Raw genomic sequence first — 17,418 nt, forward strand, 5'->3', positions numbered from 1 at the left:
GTAGGTAGGTACATGGGTTTTTTCCGACCTCTAGTATAAAAATATTTGTGCCTTGAGCGTAACATGTCCAAGCAGACATTGATACAAACCCTTACATTAAATAAATTATAATTTATGATTTGTTGACTTTGGGTTGACGGGCTGTTAGCGTACAATAAATATTATACTACGCTTGACGTTGAGAAATTATAGTTCAATGTTATCTTTAACTGGACTTAAGTACTTATTTATAATTTATTTCAAATAAATGCTGATGAAAATATAGCCCTTGTTACAAGTGTAAATAACTTTTAATGCCTGTTACTTCATCCGTATGGATTAATGTATTTTTTTTAATCCCATGCTCCATCCCGCTTTATCGCTGCCTAGAAAAATCCCATCGTTTCAGCTTATAAAAGTCCGCATGCCCGATTTTCGATTTTTTAGGAACTATTGAAGCTTCAGATATTACGATTTTAACAAAAAAAAAGTAAAATATTATAGATCAATCCCTTCTTAGTCGTATATAGGTAACAAAACATTAATTTTGTTAAAAAATATTATTCAAATCTTAATTCTTGCGGAAGACGTTTTACTGATTTACTGATGTACACCTTATCGCAGCTTGATGGTATAGGAATATAAAAAATAATTAAAATGCAACACATTAGAAAACCATTTTAATTTTAAAAAACAAACGTACTTATTATTATTATATATAATAACATTGATTTTTACAATTGTTACATTAGGCATACATGAAAGTGTTAAAGCCATTTTATGTCAGAGTAACTAGTGCGACACTGAGGCAAGCCACAGGACTGCATGTTACAATAATTTAAAATGTAGCAAGAATCGGCTGCGGACTGTCATACCCTAGTATTCCAATCCTACAGCACAGTGTTGTTTCCGCCGCATGCTCCATGGCCACAAAATTTAAATTTTTATTTGTAGCATGCTGCATTGTCGCATGTTGTTGCTTTTGCACAGAACAGCCTGTTTTACAACTGGTGTAAAACCATTGATATATGTATCAATAACATACTAGAAGAGACTGCGAAAAGTACTGGTCTTGGCAAGCTCGTCGTGATCTTAATGATCGTCGCCTTTTTCGTACACTCATCAAAGAGTATTTCTATTGTGTGCATAATATCGCATTTGTAAAGTATCACATAGTTTATATAAAAGAGTGACCGATATAAATTGAGGCGATTTATATAATTTCTCTTCTAATATATAAAATGATACAATGAATAATGAAACATGTTTCGAGTTCACAATTATTACATTCATAATATATTTTAATTGAACAGTTAAATCTCTTATTAACATTCAATCACCGTATTTTGTTTGCTTTCAACCTTATCACAGTAATTAATATTTATAAAACATTTTATATTGTATGAAATATACATGTAACATGGTAATATCATAATATAGATAATTATTTACGGCATAATTATTATGTTACCAGACGAAATTTTTTACAAATCTTGGAAACTGCCATGTAAATCCTGACCAGAAATATAAGTCCCACAAATTGCTAATCAATAGCACTAGACTGAAGTTTCGAGTTGATGGTATATTTTAATTTCGGCTGACGTCAAAATGACGTCATTTTGTTGTTAATGAGACATGGTTCCAGCGCAATAGCAATTTGCGGGACTTACATAAAAACTTGCTCTGGGGGCGCCACTAGTATTATGGTCTATGATTACTAAGTATATAGTATTGTATAAAATAGTTCCACGGGTTTTCCGCTATATGGCGAGTTATTTTATTTTTCTGGTCACGCTTTACAGAACTTTGCTACAATGTCAAATATTTAAATGTTAAGGGGGCGCCAGCAAAACCCTGAAGAAAAAAAGAGTAGTTATAGGTACTTTAAGTACAACTCTAATCTGATTTTTAAAAACTCCTAAAATAAAGGCTCTAAATAATGATTTTAAGCTTATTTCGTGGTTTAATGACATATTTTAATGTATGTGGTATGTACCCGTTTTATACATTAAAATAGGCTCTAAATAGTTAACAATTAGGCCAGAATAATAACATATTTATAAAACAAACTCGTATGCCGATATTTGAATGAAACAATATTGTACAATGGAAATAGGAATAAGATTTGTTTTAAAAGGTAATCAGAATACGCGGCAGCATCGCATTGAAAAACCCATCTGCATTTGTATGTTTATTTTTATGAAGATTTTATATAATTCGCACAGTAGAAAATCCAGAGTCGATTATTTTAGATTAATAAAGAGGCTATTAATGACTCAAGTCTTTTTAAAAAGAGAGTAGCAAATAGTACTTTTGAAATAAAGACTTTCTTTTAAAGGAGTGTTTCAAATAAATATACTGATGAAACAAAGGGCTTTTCAAACGATATGTGCCTTTGCTGGGTCTGCAAGCTTCGATCACCGTTAAAAAATCAACCAATGAATTAATATTCTGGTTATAAGTAGGTATACTTACAGGTTGTGAATTTTAAAAGTCAGTTTAGTAAGAAGAAAATAAAACTAAAGCTAAATAAAGCTTAACCAATTAAAACGGTGTAGTTACACTTCTGGTCATAACACTTTTTGACCTGAACGTTTTTAGCTCATTAAATACAAATTCGAACTTATTCCCAAGCAAAACGGTCTAAAACAGTGGTAAAATTGAGCCTTAAGATCGTAATTTCGATCAAATCGGTTCAAATATTGTAAAGTTTCAACAGCTTTGATTCAGCTTTTTGTTTCTCTGGTATTTAATTTCGTTCGTCTGTTCCTCAGTTTTTGTTTGCAAGCATACTTAATTTCAATGATGATCAAATAAAATCATCCACTGATAATAATTATTATATTATAGTAGGTAATCACACAAATTCAGTTGAAATATTTTTTAGTTGAAAAAAATTCAAGCTTCATTTATATTTCACAACATAACCGGATATAATATGAATATTGGTACAAGTATGATAAAATACAAAACAAAATAACTACTGAAAATGGCAGTAGTTTTTAATTAATACTAGTTTTATTTAACAGGAATAATATTTACATCCACATACGATTTACATTTCACTATCTATACAGGGTTGTTGTTTCTTTTAAATATACTCGTAGTATGTACTTTAGAAAAGTTTTAAAAGCCAACTATTTACAAAACTACTATTAAATTTGAAAATGGCTGACACGATTAATAATACACGGTTCCCAACCACCGATACACGGGAAATGTATTTTGGCAGTTACAATGGCCGATGCCCATAAAATAGCTCGGAATTATTATGAATGGCCTTTGGTCAATGATCAAACCGGAATAGCATACCATGGTTAGAAATATAGTGTTATTGGGTTTTTAACCTAACCTGTGTGCTCCAATAGTTCACAAATAAATCGCAGTTTCGTAAAACAAAAAATTGTTTGTTCAGCTTTTATGAGTAAAAAGTTGAAAAGACTAGTAGATTTAGGTAAGCACCGTGATATTATAAATTAATGTTATCAAAAGACTCTTGGGTAAGACGAGTCCCAACTCGATAGGAGAAGTTGCTATAAAAATGATCTTCCACCTCCATCGTCATACCAGCTCAATTTAACAGTATTATAGAATTGTTTGAACAAGTTCGCAAAGTTTCAAACTGTTAAGTACTACCAGTGAACGACAAAGCATAGAGCGCGTTTTTAATAATTTTATTTGTCATTCGAAAATAGGGGCCACAATATTCGTCTGCTCAGATCGCAATAGGCTCAAGATTGGTTCGTATTTTGTTTACACTGTTCATGCTGTGCGACACTCGCCGTGGCCGAAATTGGCTGTATCAAAGTAATTGGCTATGCGTACGCGTCTTCATTTGTGTGTACATTTTCACTAACGCACTGCAGTGGAGTAAATAATACGCACCGCCTACCATGGTAGGGATTTCGTTACGCTGCGCCGCGCTATAATGGAGCGTACTGAATATTTCTATGATTAAATTGTTGTTCATTGGTTACAAAAAAATTGTCACAAGTAAGTAGTTACATTTAGATACAAAACGTGATAAAAAGAATGAGTTTACTGTTATATTTTTAAAACAAAATAAAACATCAAAATATTTATTGTTCACAAAGCTAATAAAACTCGTAAAAAACATAAAATCTGTGAATTTATTCTGCGTAAGTGTAATTTACATAACTTCGCTTTCTAGGACTCCTTGGAGATACAATGTAAGAGTAAGTTCTGGCCCTTGTTCTAAGCCATAACTTAAACTAAGTTTTAGGGTCTAAGTTAATACGGGTTACTTGGGAATAAGACACTTTACTTACATCATTCTGATTTACGCCATAGGAAGATTTTGAACTTTTGTGAATAATTTATTATAACTGTTCCTAAGTATTCATTATCATAATTATTATCATCATGTGTGGTGGTTGGAAACCGTACTCACAAAACGAAGAATTTTTATATTGTCGTTATGCTCCACCAGGATTTGTTTTAGAACCTATACATAAATTATTTACAGTCTTCGCAATTTGCTTATGTTTAACCTTTAAGTACTAACATGGGTATTCGTATTCGAATTTTGAACCAGTTGCAGTGGTAGATGCATTTCTCCGAGAAAGTTTCTGCGATTTTTTTTGATGTTAAGTGATTACCGCCATACCCATGAACATTTGCAGAACCAGAAGAACCACCAATGCGTTACCAGCCTTTCAGGAATTAGTTGGTCCGCCCCTTGAATAAACACATGTTGTAATCTAATGGGAACTCTGCCGAAGGGAGTTGATTCCACAGTTTGCATGTACGTGGAAATAAGGATCTGGCACAACGGTTGTTTATTTTTCAAGTCAGTTAAGGAAAACTAAAGTATAATTATTATATCCGCTGAGTATCAGCGTACTATATGTACTGCGTATAGCGTAGTAGCGTATATTGTTGCTTTTGTGTGAATATAAAATTGAATAGGTATTACCAGTTTACTGGTAGGAAAAGCAGTAAACTGGTACTGGCTCACAATCGGCGGCTGATAATACGATGGGTGTAACGCACGATTAGAAAGACCATCATTTTTAGGGTTCCGTACCTCAAAAGGAAAAACGGAACCCTTATAGGATCACTTTGTTGTCTGTCTGTCTGTCTGTCAAGAAACCTATAGAGTACTTCCCGTTGACCTAGAATCATGAAATTTGGCAGGTAGGTAGATCTTATAGCTGACATTTGGGGAAAAATCTGAAAACCGTGAATTTAGGATTAGATCACACAAAAAAACTTAAATTGTGGTCATGAACTAATAATTAGTATTTTTAACTTTCAAAGTGAGTGACTATATCAAGTGGGATATCATATGAAAGGTCTTCACCTGTACATTCTAAAACAGATTTTTTTTTATGCATCATAGTTTTTGAATTATCGTGCAAAATGTCAAAAAAATACGACTGTAGTACGGAACCCTCATTGTGCGAGCCTGACTCGCACTTTGCCGGTTTTTTTAAAAGAATTGAGATAAAATGATATTAATTGTTTTAACTAGAAATTCAAACATAGCGTTGCAAAATGATTTTTAAATTAAAAGTATAAATTGTAGTTCCAATGTTTCGATATTATTACAACGTATAATTTCTCTGTTATCATTTTTGAGGTTAAGCCACTTGCGCGGCCTCTCAAACCTCAATTTTAAAACTGTTATTCATTTCGATGTGCATTGATACTGAAAACATAACCACTGAAAATGGATTTATTATAATGAAAATTAACTGCATGTTGTATTTTTAACGTGACATTCTGAATAAATTAAGAATATTATACTCATTAAACTTTTTGTAATTATTTAACTTTACAGTGGGGCTAATTCCTTTGTACACAATCTCTAAACTAAACTAAAATGGCACGTCTAAATCTATTGCTATCCCTTTCATAATGTTGCTTGCGGAAAAGGATAGCACTAGATTTAGACCTGTTAATTTAGTTTAGTTTAGAGATTGTGTACAAGAGAATCGGCCCCATTGACGTGACAATTTTACGAAAACTTGTATTTTACGTTTTATACTGTACATTACTATTTATTCAAAAAAATATTGTTTAAATAATTATTTTGCGTCGTTACAATCTACATTCCCAAAATCAAAGAAACTAATAGACATGGCGGCTAATCAACCTACGGCAATCTCCAGACTAAACTAAAGTGACAGACCTTCCTATTGGTATCCTTTTCTAATGCTTCCAGCGGAAAATGATAGCACTAGATTTAGATCTGTCAATTTAGTAAGTTTAGATAGGATTGTTCTTATTTCGTATCTCATACAACTCTATATTTTCTTCGTATAAAACACGTTTAATCTGGTTATCAGATGAGTGATGGACTAGCAACAATATCTCAATATTTAGATCTGCTTATCACTTAACCATGTAAGCACTTAAAGGTTAAATAAAATATGAATTCAATGTCTATAAATGAGGTCTATTTTCGTTTCGCTCTTCGATGTCTTTCAGGAAATGTGTTTTGTCGGATACACGATATCTGCCGGAGAAAACATGAATGTTACCTTCATATGGAATGAATGTATTATGTAAATGTCTGTATTTGAATATTCTCCTTTGAGAATTGGGGAGTTTGTGATACTTTATTTTTATTTTTGTGTACGGGGACAGGTTTGCGATTCACTTCGATTTGCTTTACGATCACATCTGATTGTTATGTTACACAGAGTGTAACTAGAACACTAGCAAAAACTTAGCGCATTTATTATACTACTTAGACATAGTCCCAATACCAATAGCCACTAACCTTATACTTGTAGTTTGATTGATTTAGAATTTCTCAAACCAGCAATGTATAGCGTGCAAAACTCGGGGTCAATGCCCCACCTACAACACGGCATTGACCCCACGGCACCTATTATGCAACGTTCGTTAACCTCTAGCATCAGTCAGATATTTTGCAATACATTACAAACTTTTAAAAATACAGGATTTTTATTTTTTTTAAAAACGCGTTTTTTTGTGTTATCTTATCATCAACCGATCTCCTGTCTTCGCTTTTGCTAGCGTTCTGGTTGTTATATCCTGTATTATATTTTTTTGAATAAGTAGATACATTAAAAGGAAAGCTCTGACTGACTGACTTACGAACGCCCAGCTTAAACCCTTGGACCTATGTAGAAAGCTGAAATTTTGCACAGAGGTTTCCTTTCTAATAATTTAGACCGGAATTTAGCTTGGATTTTTCAAAATTCCTACAAGAGAGGGATTCGAGAGAATTAGTTTTTTCGCCAAGTGAAGGCACTTTTAGTTGCTAATCTAAACTATAGGTAGGTACATCTGGAAGAATAATATAACTTGCATAATATTGGTACTAATAATAATAACTCATTGGTATGATGGAAAACTGAATAGGCTACTTGACACTTTTTTTAAGTTGGTCTTAAATGGTTAATATTTGTCCTATTATATCAAAAAAATTAACACTATATTTTTTTGCGCCCTAAAAACCGTAAAACTTTAATTTAAAAATATATTTTTCTTAGCCACGTGAAAACACTGTCGGCCATGTTTGGCCGATAGATTATCTGTGCTCTGACGTCATGCATTTGTAAACAACAGCATAACCTCCCAAAGTTTAATAAACATGACTTTTATACTAGTTTACATGAAAAATATAGTAATTATCGTTATTGTATCATCCGAGAATGTAAAAAACGCATCGATAAAGACCACAGGAAAGTTGTGGATTAGAGTGCCCAGTGAAATAAATATACGTAACACGCAAAGACTTGCTTAAAGGGATCCTATCCTATATGACTAACGACTTCAACCCAAATTTATTTTTGCAAAGATCACTTTGTTGTAAGTCTTACTTAATAACTTATTCAATTTATAAAGAGAAAACGATATTTTTTTACGTTTACTATGAGTTTTTAAAAATATATAAAAACTAGCTTATGCTCGTGACTTCGCCCGCGTGGACTTCATAAATTTCAAACCTCCATTTAACCCACTCAGGGGTGGAATTTCAAAAAATCCTTTCCTAGTGGATACCTTCTCTTTACCTACAAAGAACACACGCACAAAATTTCATGTATCTAGAACCAGCTGTTTAGATGTTTAGGCTGTGCGTTGATGTATAAGTTAGTCAGGACTCTAAATTTTATATATATGGATACTACGTTAGTCCCCGCGTGACATAGGGATGACATTTCTTTGTTTACATATTAATGACGTCACATCATGGCTGACAGCGTTTTCTGCGTTTCAAATAAAAATAAAAACTGTATTTTTTTAAATTGGATTTATATATCCATCCTGCGTTTTTAATAATTGTTATTGATATATTTCGTTGTCTTAAGCAAAATACTATAATAAATAATCATTTATTGGACGGAATTAGATATGAGTCAAGTAGCCTATTGCTTGGTTCGTTGTATACATAAATGCTTTTTAGCAGTATTCTCGAAGTCTCATTAAATCAGTCCTGAAATAATTCTGAAATACTTCACTTTGCCGGAGTGTTCAAAACTGGTACAAACTAGTTTCAGTCCCAAAATAAATCCGGACCGAATAGAGTGTGGTTTGCAAAACTGAAACTCATGCAGTCAACACGAAACAGGTGGAATGAAGAGAAATACATAACCGTATGGTGTTTTATTTCACGATGACCACTCAGCCTTTGTTGTAGTAGTGACTGTATCTATAAGCGTTAACGCATTTGTGTGCGTAACGTCTTCAAACTGAGCATCACGCATACAATTACAAGTTTAACGTGAGCACTCACACAAACATAATCAAACGGTCTTCGTGAAATAGAACACAATACAGAGTGTAACCAGAACGCTAGCAAAAACTTAGCGTTATTGTTATACTACCTAAACACAATCCAATGCCAATAACCATTTGCTTCATTTTGTAATTTTAGTGATTTAGTATTTTTCAAACCCGCAATGTATAGCGGGCAAAACTCGAATCTATGCCCCATCTACAACGCAACATTGACTCCGAGTGGCCTATTTACGCAACTTTCGTTGACCTCTAGCGTCAGTCAGATGTTTTATTTGCAATATATCGTAAACTTTTACAAGATTATTTCGGAGAGTGTGCTCAGGAACTTTTCGATCTTGTCCCCCCTTCACCATTTTACCACCGAACCGCAAGACGTCGGGCGAGTTTCCTTCCTTATGTCGTCGACATTCCATCTACACGCACGAAACGTTTTGCGTCATCATTCCTCATACGTATGGCTAAGGTTTGGAATACTCTATCCGCGATATGTGTTTCCTACCAATTACAACCCGGGTATCTTTAAAACAAGAATGAATAGGCATCTTCTAGGTAAACGCGTCCCATCTTAGGCCACATCATCACTTCCCATCAGATGTGATTGTGGTCAAGCGTATACCTAAAATGAATTAAAAAAAAGATTATAGGATTTTTTATAATTTCTTCGCGTTTTTTTTTTGTGGTATCATATCAGTAATCATCAGTACTGACCTGTCTTCGTTGTTTTTGCCAGCGTTCTGGTTAGACCCTGTATGTGCTTGTGTATAATGACTTCTTACTTACTCAACTTACTTTGAACGTTTTTTTCTCCTCACTGTGTTCACTGGCGTGGTTTCAATGCAAAGCAAGATCAGTCGCGTGCTGCATGGATACCTATTACACATAATGAAACAATTTAAATAAGAAAACTGCTAAGTATACCTAGTTATACTAATTATAATATAATTTTTTACTTCTTATAATATCAGCTATCCGCCTATGATAGTCCATAAAAATCGGTCCAGCCGTTTCGAAAAACAAATAATAGACAGACAAATTTTAAAAATTGATTTTTGATGTACTTTCTTACTAAGCATTTAGTGAAAAGTGAAAATCTGTTAATTTGACAGTCCCGGCTTCGCTGGTGTGAAATTTCAGAAAATCCTTTCATAGTAGCTCAATCTTAAAATGATTTCAGCTTTTGATAATATGATTGTGATATAATAATACCTAGTATGATTAAATTTAAATAAATTTCAAAAATATACTTAATAATACGAAACAACATTGTATTGAACGAAAACCAGTTCGTTGCCAAAAAACGAAATATTTAATTCCATTAAACGCGAATGCAATCACTTTGTGAAATTATATTAATGATATAAATTTCACAGACACAGAGATAGTGAAGGAAATAAGAAAAGTAAATATTTTTTGAGATAAAAATATTGGTTCATTCATAAAAAAATTGTAGCAAATATCAGATGACCCAAATTCGCTCGGGTCGCAGAGGCGCTGGATATTCTTCTGTTATTGATACAGGGTGTTATTTCGACAGCGGTCAGTGTGGCAAGAACTGAACTCAGAGATATTGAAAGGTATAAGGTATGAAGAAACAAAAAACTGTATTCGTACTTTCTGAAGAAAAAAACCACCAGATGTTATTTTCGTAGCAATCGTTAAATAATCGTAAAAAAAAGTTTTAAGAAATAAATATTTTTGTAGAAATCTAATCTCTCAAATATAGAGTTAGATATGTTTTTCAAGTTAGCCCGCTAACTCATTGAGTCCTGCTGAGTATTTTGTGGGCTTCTTCTCGCGTTTGTTACCCTCATAGCTTTAGTTCATCACCATTACATCAAATCTAAATATATAAAAGGAAAAGGTGACTGACTGATCAATCAACGCACAGCTCAAACATCCGTCAAACTATTTGACGGATCGGGCTGAAATCTGGCATGCAGATTTGCATTATGATGTAAACATCCGTTAAGAAAGGATTTATAAAAATTCAACCCCTAAGGGGGTAAAATAGGGTTTTGAAATTTGTGTAGTTCAGGCGGACGTAGTCGCGGGAATAAGCTAGTTATCTTATAAATTGAACAATTGACCATCAATGTTACTTAGTTTGAATAAATGGCTTTATCCTTGACCTCATGTCTAAAATCTATGTATGTCTAAAATTGATGTCAAAACTCTAACTTTAACAGTTAGATATAGTTTTCATCTAACTCACTAATTTAAAAATAAATCTAGTTAATAATGGTTTGGCTGAATTACATTTCAAAGAGAAGTCCGACACTGTTCCAATTGGCCATTGGAAACTATAATACCCTCATTGATGGATATCTATATTGTTAAAGTATATATCAATCAAAGAAGATTTAAGCTAGTTTTAAGGATTATTGTAATCAATTAATGAGCTCACTGTAAATATGAGAAAAACATTATAATAATTAGAGACAAATAAATAAATTGATAAAATGTGAATGAGCTTTTATTGTATACCACAAAATAGAAAAGAATAAAAGAAATACTGGCTTAGATCAAATGAGAAAACCGTTGTCAGTTTTCTGTCGCGTCAGGTCTGAGATCCGGTATTACAAATATCTATATCTATCCTCATCTGTTATTTAATCGTGATAGAGATTATTATGCTAAATAATGTACCTATAGATTGATACATCTTACCATTGTCGTCAGTCCAACGGACTGGAACTCAAAGTCTCCGTTGACCCATACTGCACTTAGCGGTACTCCCACTCCAGAACGCGTCTGCCCCAACGATCATAAGTTCTATACAACCAACATTACCTGTCCACTGCCACTGGTTCTCTGATGGAGTTGGATTGGTTATAGCATTAATAGTATAATTAAATAAGACAAACTCACGTCTCCTGATCGAGCAGCTTATTAGAGCGTAGTGAGGAAGCAAGTCCGAACTTGATATGGCTGCTGCTGTGCCATGCGTCGCAGTACGAATCCATTGTCGGCTCGCCGTTTGGTGTCGCGCCGTGCCAAACAGCTTTTGTGGGCCTTCGGAAAAAAAACATTACGAAAGAAGACTTTTTAAGGACCTCAAGAAACAACATCAAACTGGGATTCCTTAAGTAAGTATATCAAATATGAATTGAAAAAATTATCACTAGCTATTTGGTGAAATGAAAATTTGGATATCTGAGAGTAACTTGCAACTTTAACGTGGGTATAAAATGTATTCCATGTTGGTAAAATGGACTCAAAGTCAGGTAAAGAAAACTAAATTATACTAAAATTATAAAAAAATACAATTATATACGAGGTATAAAAATAATGCTTACCATTCGGGGTCCACCATCACATTTTTTCCATTGAAGCTGTATATTTTGGGAGCGTGCGCGAATAAAGCTCCGGATCCATCAAACATTTCTCCCCAAGAGTTGAAGAGTATATCTCCGCGAATGTTCACCACTGGTATCTCGCGGTCCACCCAGCTCACGATGGTGTCAATTTTTTGCACCCTGTATATAAAGACAGATACGTCTCATTCATCGTCATGTACACAAAAAAAACCGGTCAAGTGCGAGTCGGTTATCAAGTTACATTACGGTTAGCGTTAATTTTTAACCAACAAAAATGCAAAGTAGGCTGAACAAATTAGTACATAAGTAGTACAAAAAATTCAAAGCACGCTAAACAAATTAGTAGTAGTAAATTTTTGTCCAAAATCCTGACTAGTGCAACCCATTTTGCTTTTATCGACGGTGAAAGTTCAACCTAAGTATAATATTTTCATTTTATTTTCGTGACATCAAACACTCTAAATATATTTTAATTAGAAAAAAAATTAATCTCTTAACACCGATTAAGTTTCATCAACTGAAACCTTAAAGCACCTTGAAACTTGATAATGAGTCGCAGTAATTTTAAGCTTTGATGTACGAGCATGTCTAAAGATTCTGAGGGGTAGATAAGTTAAGATTTCAGATGAGAGATTGTATTCTCTAGAAACAAAGAAAAATTAATTATATTCTCTAGAAACAAAGACAAATTATAAATTTGTTTCAAATATTTATTGTTAAGAAATGCTCGCACATTAAAAAAAAAATATCCATATATTTTTATAATCTTTGTTGTATTTTAAACAAATAATAATTGATAAGTAATATTATGACAGAAGAATTACGAGAAACAAAATTTTTCTTTTTACTTTTTAGTGGTTTTGGAAGTCGGTTTTTTTTTTAAAGCTTTTTAGTGTTCGTAGTCAGTACTTGGTACCTAAAATACGTCCCATTTAGGATCAAAACCTCTTAAATAAACCAAAAAATTACATAAAATAAAAACGTGATAAGCTTTCATATCCTTCCGTATGTCAAATATCGCTGCGCACAGTGTGAAATGCAGCTGCATGGCAGTTGCACATTTTTTCATATCACAGAGATTCTAGAGGGTAGTTCGAAATCAATAGGTTTGATAAAAATATGAAATACGAAGCGTGGTATTTTATATCCGATACCAATACTAGTAACAATACAAAAACGATAACGGAAACTGTATGACATGAAATGTGTACCTGTTATCGCAGGTACGGACAAACAGAAAGGAAGCAGCATTGTACCATAAATACCTGCGATAACTATTAATTCTCTAACTTTTTTTTTGTGAAGCCTCATAATTACAATAATCAAAAACCGTATCAAATAATGTAAGAAAAATAAAAACAGAAAAGAAGAGTTCGTCCGATAGTCAAAATAAAATTGTTTTGATATAATAAAATAATATAATAGTCGCCCGAAGTTTTGATGTCCTTCAATTTTTAGGAATTATTATTGGTACATTAGTCGATCGATTAAACTATAAATTTGTTAGAAAAAATTTGATCTTATAAAATAATGTTACTTATTGTAAGGGAGATCAAACATATTAAGTGAACCAATATTTAGGTAAATATCTTATTTCATGGTATTAAACCATGAACTGATACTGTAAGTAATAACATTTTTAACGCCACTAGACGTGACTGCTCAGACAAGAAAACAAGTCACAAAGCAACGCACCTCGAAGAGATAAACGCTCGGAAGCTCCCCTCAAAGCCAGTCCTTTCCGCCTGCCTGTGACATTCGTAGTTGGCACTGCTCACCCCGTGCAAATCTCCGGTGTGGGGCTCGTTTAGCGCCGCTAGACGTAGCTGGTCGGAAAAATAATTTATGTAATAAATAAATTAAAAAACTGGTTGAGTTAGATGACCAATGAATCGGAACATCATCATCATGATTAACTCATCGCCCGCCGACTACTGAGTACGGGTCCAAGATTGAGAAGGGTTTTGGGAATGGCAGACTTCACACGCATTTGAGAACATTATGGATGGATACTCTCGGGCATGCAGGTCTTCTCACAATGTTTTCCTTCACCGTTAAAGCAAGTGATATTTAATTGCTTGAAACCCACATAACTCCGAAAAGTTACAGGTGCGTGCTCTAATCAGTGGGCTGGAGGTCATCCCAAAAGGTTACAAATCTAAAATTAAACCGTTGAATACCTTCTTTTTGATTAGTTTTAAGATTGTACTTACAACTGGCCTATTATTGGGCGAGTTTTTATGATGAACCAAACTTGAAGTTTCCAGCATATTCTGCAAAGGTGTCAAAGTCGGACCCCCTGGAGGAGTCTGTATCTTCAAAAACGAGCCCATCTGTTTAGGAAAAAGAAACACTATATGAATAATGATACCCGAATAAACTGCTTAGGGCGGTTGCAGACTAACGTTTTTTTTGCGCGTATTACGCTCGGTTTCGCTTACGAGCTTATAATACGCACGCTACATTCTCCGTTTCTAATCGAACGCGCACGCACACATTCATTCCAGTATGTTCGCTTGAATTAGGTAAATAAGTAGCAATATATTATCGTGTATACCTAGTAAATCGCGTGGAGTACGCCCGCCTCTTGATATGCGCGTACTATGTGAGTCGCTCGCGCGGGTCGAGATATCAGAAACTCCCCGGTTGCATCCAGTATACACGCAAACTTCAGAGCAAGTGCATACGTTTCAACGTGCCTAAATATTTCACATGGCACAACTCTTCTGGACGAAACGAACACGCAAAATCATTCGCGGCGTATTCGTCTTTTCTGGAAAAGGTCTATGGATTCTGACAAAGAAACGGCTGGCGTACACGAGACGCGTGTGTGAAAAAAAACGTACACGCGTGTACAAATACGAGTTTATACGCTCAAAAAAACGCTAATCTGCGAACGCTCTTAGCGTTAGATACGTCCGTATTAAAAAAATAATGTTTCCAAAATCAGTGTCTTTATAATATCAAGCTGTCTCAGCGCTAAAGGAAAAATCTCGGAGAGATAAGCAATATTTCCTTGACAACCTAAAGTCGCGTCATCGCACATTTTCGTTGATACGTATCCTTGGAGGCGAAAGCGGAATTTTAAATTTAAGATTTTCTGTTTACGACATCCTCGGATTCTTTAGATGAATTTTCTGAAACCGAAAGCCATGTAATAAAGAAAAACTGGTCAAGTGCAAGCCGGACTCACGCGCCCAAGGGTTCTGTACCTTGGAAGGATACGTGTAATTTTGTTGCTTAAATTATCTCCTACTGCAAATGTAAGTTTGTAAAAGACATTGCTTTCTGACTTTATGGTTGCAGGTCAGGTTATGATTCCCCTTGTGATTGTCAAAATACGCGTCATAAACGGCCTTATCTTTTGATTGCGTTTTGATTTTTTTTCATTCCAAGGGATTGTAGACCTGAGTATTTCATATTAATTTAAACTTGATACATCCCGCGCGTTCCTGAGAAAACGGGTCTTGAAAAACAAGCAGACAAACAGACAGTCAACCACGTGATCCTTTAAGGGTTTCTTTTTCTTTTGGAGGTACGGAACCCTAAAAATCCTTGCAGGAAAGACGACAAAGCAAACGGAGGATTTTTATTAATTATTATGAAAATCAAATTGTTTTCTGTCGTGGTACCTATTTAATTTACTGCTGGCGCCATTATGAACCGGTATTCCAATTATCCGACCACAACTGCGTATTAATTACATATTAAAACCGCTGTGTAGCTTTCTTGGGGAATATTACTTACATATTTTGAAATATTATACACTTACGAGCCAAAATATCGGTATAAGCAAACCACACGGTGGAAATTAAATTTAGTGTACACAATATTCACTGTAGTCAAGAATAATAATAATTAATTAACGGTGAGCTTACGGACGTCAAAAATTTCCGTATGTTCCCGTAAATTTTGTAGTTAAATTAGGTAAGTTAAATTCTCGTAAATTTTGTACATTGTATTAATATTATCAGAGTACGGTAAGATTCGTAATAATTAATGCCCTTGATAAGATAAATTTTAGTACGTATAAATATTTCATCACTCATCTAAATACTTTCTTATTCGCTTTAAACGAGAATAATATAATGTCGAAGCAATACTTTTTCTGTCAGATTTTATATATTATGATATTTTCAGAAAAGAAGCTTACTTACTTTATTTAAGTTGTAGAATCATAAGAGTGAACATAAGATTACATGAAAACAGTGCTACTGCTGAAAAGTTGAAGTAAAATAAAGCACCATCTAGAGTCTGCCGTTGTTATTTTAACAAAATGATACTCTGAGAAAAAGCCACAATCCGTATTTGATTTATAACTAACTTATACGCTATCTAACATTTTTAATGTGACGCAATGCAAACGTAATCAGTTGAGTGGAGCCCAAGCCGTATCTTACCTATTTCTTTAACAACATAAACACAACTTTATTCACTTTGAGATACGGTTAAAATCGTTATAACGAAAACATTGAGTCAAGAAATACGCTACGTATTTTGTCTGCATCTCAGGTCTGCGTGGCACCTGAGTCGATTTTTTTGCTCGCGCGTGTATTACTTACCGAAACATACTGCCAGCCCTTGTTGACTCTGACTAACAAGGCCTGCTCTTGTAGTACGTATGCTAATGTCCCGCGTGGGCTGTTTGTTCCCAGCTAGACAAAAACAAAAATATTATATTATAAAAAGCCGTAAGGTGTCGTAAGATATCCTACAGAAGCAAAAATTGTACTTTATTCGCTCACTCATACTTTTATTCTACTACCTACTAGATGATGCCCGCAATTTTAGTCGGTTGTATTTGTATAATTTTTTTGGAAATCTTGCCGGAACTCATTGATTTTCCTAGATAAAAAGTAGCCTTTTTCATAATTCAGGGTATAAGCTGTCTCCATTCCTAATTTCAGCCAAATTGGTTCCGTCAGTCAATTTGCGAGAAGGAGTGATAAACATCCAAACTTTCACATTTATAATACTTTTGGGACTAGATGATTTATTTTATTTATTCCAAAACAAAAAGCAATTTTTCTTGCTCGTAAACAAAGGCATGCAACTCATAGATGTATAAAAGCACTGCTTAATTAATACAAAAATAAAATCTCAGGCTAAAACTTACCCGTACTAATGATTCCGTTGATTTGAACAAAATCGTTCCGACCAATGTTCTTCCATCTTCTTCATCATCAAACTCAGGATTCTCATTGATCGAATCTTGCGGATCTTGGAAAACTGATTATTAAAAAAGTTTATCAAATCAGGGGGCACGGCACGCGGCATTGCCCCCGCCAAGACGAGCCAAATTATATAATTTTTGACGACATCCCTGACGCAGTGGCAAGCGCTGTGGTCTTATTAGTGAGAGGTCCCGGGTTCGATTCCTGGCAGG

The 17,418-nt window shown here is 34.1% G+C and overlaps 1 protein-coding gene across 4 annotated transcripts in view; it reads right to left on the reverse strand.

Moving 5' to 3' along the window:
* Nucleotides 1–683: 683 nt before the first annotated feature.
* LOC117988300 (collagen alpha-1(XVIII) chain-like) overlaps nucleotides 684–17,418 on the reverse strand; it is an 86,316-nt gene continuing 69,581 nt past the window's right edge. For all 4 annotated transcript variants that reach the window (XM_034975431.2, XM_069503088.1, XM_069503087.1 and 1 more), the window contains 8 exons: nucleotides 17,149–17,261; nucleotides 16,595–16,687; nucleotides 14,246–14,365; nucleotides 13,728–13,858; nucleotides 12,012–12,191; nucleotides 11,584–11,727; nucleotides 9,505–9,585; nucleotides 684–6,460 (listed from right to left, as the gene is read on the reverse strand). In XM_034975431.2, the coding sequence (XP_034831322.1) occupies nucleotides 6,388–6,460; nucleotides 9,505–9,585; nucleotides 11,584–11,727; nucleotides 12,012–12,191; nucleotides 13,728–13,858; nucleotides 14,246–14,365; nucleotides 16,595–16,687; nucleotides 17,149–17,261 (935 nt within the window). In that variant the 3' untranslated portion in view covers nucleotides 684–6,387. The remainder of the gene's footprint in view (nucleotides 6,461–9,504; nucleotides 9,586–11,583; nucleotides 11,728–12,011; nucleotides 12,192–13,727; nucleotides 13,859–14,245; nucleotides 14,366–16,594; nucleotides 16,688–17,148; nucleotides 17,262–17,418) is intronic.

Source organism: Maniola hyperantus, chromosome 14 (genome assembly GCF_902806685.2).
Source record: "Maniola hyperantus chromosome 14, iAphHyp1.2, whole genome shotgun sequence".
In the NCBI taxonomy this organism is placed as follows: Eukaryota; Metazoa; Arthropoda; class Insecta; order Lepidoptera; family Nymphalidae; genus Maniola; species Maniola hyperantus.